At 47.6% G+C, this 7,069-nt stretch overlaps 1 protein-coding gene across 1 annotated transcript; it reads right to left on the bottom strand.

Moving 5' to 3' along the window:
- Positions 1-355: 355 nt before the first annotated feature.
- Positions 356-6,482, bottom strand: Apold1 (apolipoprotein L domain containing 1). The gene is made up of 2 exons (XM_005072873.4): positions 5,726-6,482; positions 356-3,511 (listed from the first exon to the last, which is right to left on the bottom strand). The coding sequence occupies exon 2, from the start codon at positions 3,506-3,508 to the stop codon at positions 2,768-2,770; it is 741 nt and encodes a 246-aa protein (XP_005072930.1). The 5' UTR covers positions 3,509-3,511; positions 5,726-6,482; the 3' UTR covers positions 356-2,767.
- Positions 6,483-7,069: the final 587 nt, after the last annotated feature.

Below are 7,069 nucleotides of genomic sequence, written 5' to 3'. Positions count from 1 at the left end.
CCCTGGTCCTCTGCAAGAGTAACAAGTGCTCTTAATTGCTGAGTCATCTCTCTAGCCCCAAGGATTATGTCTTAATGGAACAGAGTGTCACTTTATTAAACCTTTTGAATACAGGCCAAATGAATTCCCTTTGCTGTGCGACAAAACAACCCAGAAGACTGTAAAGCCAAGAAAGAAACATTCCAACATTTAGAATAAGCATGGATTTTCCAAACCTGGCATCTCTCTCTCTCTCTCTCTCTCTCTCTCTCTCTCTCTCTCTCTCTCTCTCTCTCTCAGCAAACACTTTCAACCTGTTCGCTTACAGAAGAGAAAGCCCACTTCATAGTCCCGTGAAAGAAATAGACAATTTGTCTCTAGGATCAATTTTAATGAACGAACTTTAACTCCTCATGAAGCCTCCAATCTTCACCACATGCACACACATAAGAAAGTGAATGATCCTTCTGTATCAGGCTGTCTCTAATAATACAGCCAAACCATGAACTATTCAAACGCATTTTCAGGCTGTTGCTGTTGTTTTGTTTTTTAAATTAGGCCTCATTTTGTAGCTCAGGTACCCTGATCTCTCAGTCCTCTTTCACCATGCCCCGGATGGGTGCAGAGTTACTGCTATATCCAGCTATCGATAGAAAGTAGACAGCCTTCCACACTCGCATACAGCAGATGCTGATGGAAACTTCAGGACTTTAGTGTTTTGCTATACTCAAGATACTCCCATCTTGGTTTAAAGGGAACAGCTTGGTATTGGGGGACTATGATCCAGGACTATGATGCATGATGACACAAGGAAATGGCTTTAGCTGAATAAGGATGGTGTAAAATGTACTCCAGCATCCACACAAGGCAGTCTAGAAATGACACCAGTTTAAAAAAAAAAAGGTTGGCATGGTGGCACACTCCTTTAATCCTAGCACTCAGGAAGCAGGGACAGACACACCTCTGTGAGTTCGAGGCTAGCCTAGTCTACATAATGAGTTCCAGGACAGCCAGAGCTACATAGAGAGACACAGTATTGCCCCCCCCAAAATCAATGACAAATTAAACCAGGATATGGCCCAATTACAATTTATGGGAGAAGAAAACAAATATAGAACAGCTACCCCTCCCCCTCATGCCAAAATTACATTTTCTTGGACACATGGCCATCATTGGGAAGCATAGGGGTTATACAAATATTAACATTAAATAACTTAACAATACAGCCAAGGGTTTTTGGGTATGGTCCCAAAGACTTTCCAGCTTATTTTTAGGATAATTTAGGAAGACATTGAATAAATTAGAAGTACTTTCTTAAACATAGCTAACAGATTCTTACAACCCCCAAAGTAAAAAAGCAAAGTATCTCTACCATAACACAATCTTATAAGACATCAGGTTTCCAAGGTCCAAATGCTTCCTTCACACGTCTCTATTTACCCTCCTCTCCCCAAATTAAGTTACAGGTTTTCTATTCAAGTCCAGTGTTCTGTTCTGGCAAAGTACCTTCAGGACACATGGGAGTAATCATTCATATGTTCCACAATTCAAGACTCCATTTCCTAGTTTAAAAATCAGCTTAGCCTCTCTAATTAGCCCACCACCCATGCCATTTTACTCACAAGGATCGTGTAAAACACTAGAGGAAGGAGTCCCCTCTGAGGGAAAAAAATGACTCTTTAGAAATTCAAACTTAACCTCTTGAAAGAGCAGTAAGAGATTCCCATTCAGACACTTACTATTCTTATTATTTTCTAAATGTGGTGGTTAAATAAAATTAAATGTAAATAATAGGCAGTAATTAAATAACACATTTTAAATAAATAAAGTTATGTCGCCTGGAGTTTTCAGAGAACAGAGAAAGATGGCTTTTCTCGGTAAATTCACATTCGTTTCTGTACCAGTTTCTACAAGGACTGGGCAACAGCGCCCTCTAAAGGGCTGCAGTGTTCCACCCCCTATGTCAATGACCGAGGAACTGGCTTTACATGCACACAGCATAGTCTTTCTTTGGCTTCTGGGTCAGTCTGTTCTAGGCTTTCTGTGAGTGATTCTGAGGATTACAAAGGCACTGGAGAGGCGTTGAACAAGTTTATTGAAGGGAGTCCAGTTTGCCACCAGGGTTTTATAATCCTGGGTGGCCTAGCCAAGGATGACCCTGAACTCCTGGTCCCCCTGTCTCCATCTCCAAGTGCTAACCTGACAGGTATATACCACCACACCTGGCTATAAATGAATACTGCTTGCCATCCTTTTCTAACGCTGTGGAGCATTGGTATGATGGCCCTCATTCTAAATTAACAGGGGCGGGAAGAGAAGGGCGAGTCAGCTCCGAGGTCTAGTCTGCGGCTACAACCCTACGAAGGCAAGGGCGGGTCTTGCTCTGGATTCTGGAGTTCTGCGTATCAGAAACTGCAGAAGCAGAGTTGCAAAACAGACGTCTCCTCTGACCAACCTTTTGAGAGTCCCAGAATTCTAGTAAGAACTTAAAGAGGTCCCAGAGAGGGACACCTCTCCAGACCTCCACTCAAACCATCAAAGTCCACCCCGCAATAAGGGAGTGCAGCCCAGCTGTGTGCTGTTTAAAAAGATTTTTGCCCCCCTCCCCAAGTGAGTGATTAGGGTCACATACTCCATTGGGATTACACAAGTGAAAAAGTCCTCGACTCACAAGGAGTGGAGGACCCACACCTACAGAACAGTTTTCTGTCTTTTACCCCTCCACCTGTGTGGCACTTCCCCGTGGATGCTAGAGATCTAGAGCATCCCACGAGTGTAAGGGATGTTCTTAGAAAAACAACGCTGCATCCTGATCAGCTGAGATGCTGAGGCCGCGACCATGGCCGGCCTTGGTGCAGAACTGGACCCGGGACTCCAGCTGCTCACTAAGTTCATCCAGAGCACCGGTGCAGGACTCCAGGCTCTCGGACAGTTTCTGAATCTTGGCCTTCAGCACGGCCTGGCTGACTTTGGTGGCCCCCTCGGCACGCCTGGGGATGAGGAAGCCGCGTGAGCCGAAGAAGACGATGAAGTACACAGAGTTGTAAAGGGCCATGGAGGCGTCCCTCCCGCTCTGCAGCAGCTGGCGGTCCCCGCGGCCCTGCCACTGACAGAAGAACTCCAGGCAGCTCAGGAGCTCGCGCATCTGGTCCTGGCAGGTGGCGGCGATCTCCTGCACCCTCCGCACCTCCCGGGAATTGCAGAAGATCAGAGAGAGGTCCGACGTGATGGTGACTGCCCCTCCGGCGGTGGCCACCCCTAGGCCCACGGCCGACGCCACGAGCGAGGCCCCCAGGGTGACAGGGCTGAGTGACAGCCCCACGATGGCCGCCACCGCGCCCGCGGCGCTCAGAGAGCTGCCAGCCACGTTGGCCGCCAGGGAGCGCCTGCGGAGACGCTCGAGCCTCCGGGCCACCTCGCGCAGGCGCAGCACTTGGCCGTGCAGCCGGCCGCGGCGGTCCAGCAGCAGCCCTTGGAAGCGACGCAGCGCATCCACGCCCTGCGGCTCCCAGGCCGCCAGCCTCTCCATGCCCTGTGGGGACACAGACACGCAGTTAGCCCCGGAGTCTCCGTGCCCTCCGCTGCCCCATCCTAGAGCTGGTCGGTGCACAAGAGGGAGTCTTCAAAGATTAAATAGACCTAAGGCTGGAGGTGTCTTAATGGTAGATCACTTACTTGCCTAGCATTCAACCCCTACGTTTAATCCCCAACGCCGCAGAAATAAACACTTGAATAAATGATGAAATATCCGTTGCTACCAGTCAGGGTGGGGTCGGTACGTTACCACCCAGTGGGTCATGTGTCAAGTTTTCAAAGGCCAGCTGTGGAGTCTGGGACAAGTTTAACTGCACTCATGCAAACAGAGAGAGATTAAGCTGCCTTCTGCTTTTTCTCCCAGGGAACAGAATCTATGGACTTCATACTCTCGTTAAATAAGATTTCAGCGTGAAGGTGGAGACTATTAGAAGGCTCTGTCTTCAAGATGCCCCTTGGGCTGAAGGTGTAGCTCAATGGTAGAGTCACTGCCCGGCATGTGCAAAGTTCTGGATATGACACCCCCATCCTATCTCCCCTCCTCCAACCCTGGCAACCAAGAAAAAGAAGAAAACACTTCACAAGTAGCAAACTTGTTAACAAAAACTTTTCATACGTGGGGACCTGAGACCTAGGGACTTGGGGTACATCAGTTTCTTGTGCTCTCTCTCTCTCTCCCTTCTCTCTCTCTCTCTTTCTCTCTCCTCTCTCTCTCTCTCCTTCCCTCCCTCCCTCCCTCCCTCCCTCCCTGTAATCCCAGCCCTTGGGAAGCAGAGGATCATTGATAGTTCAAGGCCAACCTGATCTAAATATTGAGCTCTAGGCTATCCAAGGCTACATACAAGAGCCTGTCTCAAGACAAAGAGAGAGGGGTAGAGGAGAGAGCAACTCTCTGGAGGCTTCCTTGGTTCAGTTGGGTCCTCCTTCCCTCCTGCCATCCCTCCTCTTCTCCCTCCACACACATAACCAAAACCTCAAAAACTGTATCATCTATCAAACTAAAGATACTATTCTTTCTAGCAAGGCTAGCCTGAGCCACATAGTGAATTCAGGGTTAGCCTGGGTTATATGGGGAAACCTTGTCTCAAAACGGGGGTGTAGAAAGGTTAGGGCAAAGGGGTGTGGATGAAGGAGAGGAGAAGCCACAAAAAACATGTTTGAAAATGCCAAAACAAACCTTAATACTGTGTTGATTTAAATAAATACGTTATCTTTCTAAGTTAGCTGTTTTTCTGAAGCAACTCTCTTCTGCCAGACTTTATGTTTTTAATCAGTTCTAAGATATAATTTTCTTATTTATTCTAACTCAGGACCCTAAGGTTCTCAGACATCTTGATCTTTGGTGAAACTTAATTAAAACTAAATTAGATCCAGTTAATACTATGTCTCTTCATTACAAAAGTGTCATGAAAAGAAAGACTAGCCAATGGACTAAAATAAAGAGCCAAGTACCTTGTGGTGACACACATCTCTAACCCCAGTACTTGGGAGACAGAAGCCACCAGGTCCTTGAGAGGCCAACCTGGTCTAAATATTGAGCTCTAGGCCATCCAAGGCTACATAAAAAGTGCCTGTCTCAAAGCAAAGCAGGAAGGGGGTAAGGGGAATAGCAACTCCCTGAAGTCTTCCTTGGGCCAAGTCAAATTAAAGCCAATAAAAGGTAACTAATAGAGAAAGCTGGACATACCAGGGTAAAAGTTCATCTGTCCTGGTTGCCAGAGACCCCCATTTTCATACTCACTAGACTTTCTGCCATTCAGAATGTCTTAACAGTGTCAAATTGGTCACAGAAAGGGCATGTCAAAACTAAAATATCAGGACAGAAGTTACCAAATATTTTGATATCTCTCCATTTGTTGTTGTTTTTAAAGACAGGATTTATACAGTCCAAGTTAGCCTCAAACCCCTGATCCTCCAACTTCCACCTCCTGAGTGCTAGGATCCCAGGCTTGCCTCCGCTGGACTTGCACAGCCAGAACTCAGTTAGGATGGAGGATTTTAGAGACAGGCTGCGGATCCAGCTCATGCTTCCCAGGGCCCTGGGAAGAGCCCTGGTCTCCTGACTCAGGGGTCCTTGTTGACCTCCATGAGCCATCTGGCCAGTAAGAAGTTTTCAGGTAAAAAGAAACGAAGGGGCAAAAGTCGCTCCAAAAGAGTTGACCCCCATGTCACCAGTCCATTACAGACACATCCCCTTGAACTCCCCACTTACCCTTCACTCTGGACTCCAGGAAGAAGAGTAGGAGGCCGTTTCTGGATGAGCGTGCTTTATAGTCCCTGGGAACCAATGACCGCTCTGGGAAAGCCTTGTTTCATTCTGAGAAGCTGCCATTTCCTGCCCTGACCCCTGGTGCCTTCAACCAGGAAATGACATGTTGGAAAATGAACCGCTAGCAAAGCACACCCCGTGTTTAGGAAATGAACATTGTGTGTTCGCTTTCCCCTCCAAACGCAGGAAGAGAACCACAGGCTCTTCCCCAACTTGAAACAAGTGCTGTCATCTCCCAGGGGGGATACCCTGCCTTTCCTCTCCTGAGAATAGCTACTGACGCCATCGGCAGGCTTTCCCACATGCCCCAGGCTGCCCAATTATAGTATGTCTTTGAGAAGACTCCATCAGAGAATCATTTTTTAAAAAAGAAATAGGAGGGACTGGAGAACTCAAACTACAATTGATAGAGTCACTCATGGTTCATTTCAAAGAGCTTTGTGACTCTATGAGTAGCTGAAACATGTGACCCACTTAAGAAAGGCTGCCAGTACCGAGGAGTGCCTAAGAATCCAAGGCCACACCCACAGGAAGTGCTGCGTGCAGTTTGGGGCATCTCCAGCTGTGGAGAAGACACAGGAGGTCTCAGAAAGGGCACACACGAAGGCCAAGTGCGTCAGAAAAATCACTGGGGTCAAGCTGCACACCGATCTAATTATACACTTTCCATGCAGCGGAGAGACGATGGCTTCCGGGGTTTTCATCCGAAGCACGGACGGTAGCTCACATGACAGTTCAATAAGTGGATTCTATCTGCAGGCTCCGCAGCAAGGCCTAAAGGGCAGTTATCTGTTATAGATAATGTGGGCAGGAAAATGAAGGCATCTCCTGTGCGTTTGCCCAGCACCAGATTGTGGAGATACACCATATCTATCCCTGAAGCAGTCAGAGGTGGGTGGACCTTAACCGGGAAACTAGTCATAAGGCGGGGGGCCCCAATACAGGATCCTTTGTCTGACACTGTCGATTTCAGATTAGGAAGGCCAAACTGGTTTTCACTTAATGACTCATGTCTCCGGCTGGGGTTATAGTGGATTGGCTGGAGTTGTAATGTATTAGCGTGCAGGGGCCCCTGGATTTTACTACCCGCACCTCATAAACTCATCGTGGTGGCCCACACCTGTAATCCCAGCACCAGAAGGTAAAAGCATGAGGGTTAGACATTCAGGATCACCCTCAGATACATAACTAGTTGGAATCCAGCCTGGGCTATGTGAGACCCTGCTTCCAAAAAAAAATCCCAAAACCTTCCTGGTTCCTGAAGTCTTTGGTTTTGTTTCTGTGAAG

The sequence above is a fragment of the Mesocricetus auratus genome, unplaced genomic scaffold (assembly GCF_017639785.1).
Source record: "Mesocricetus auratus isolate SY011 unplaced genomic scaffold, BCM_Maur_2.0 Super-Scaffold_100001, whole genome shotgun sequence".
In the NCBI taxonomy this organism is placed as follows: domain Eukaryota; kingdom Metazoa; phylum Chordata; class Mammalia; order Rodentia; family Cricetidae; genus Mesocricetus; species Mesocricetus auratus.
The sequence above is the reverse complement of the archived record's forward strand: the minus strand, read 5'-3'. Positions and strand labels throughout refer to the sequence as shown.

Excerpts from the sequence above, each read along its gene's own strand:
- Apold1 (XM_005072873.4), bottom strand. The coding sequence starts at position 3,508 with ATGGAGAGGCTGGCGGCCTGGGAGCCGCAGGGCGTGGATGCGCTGCGT.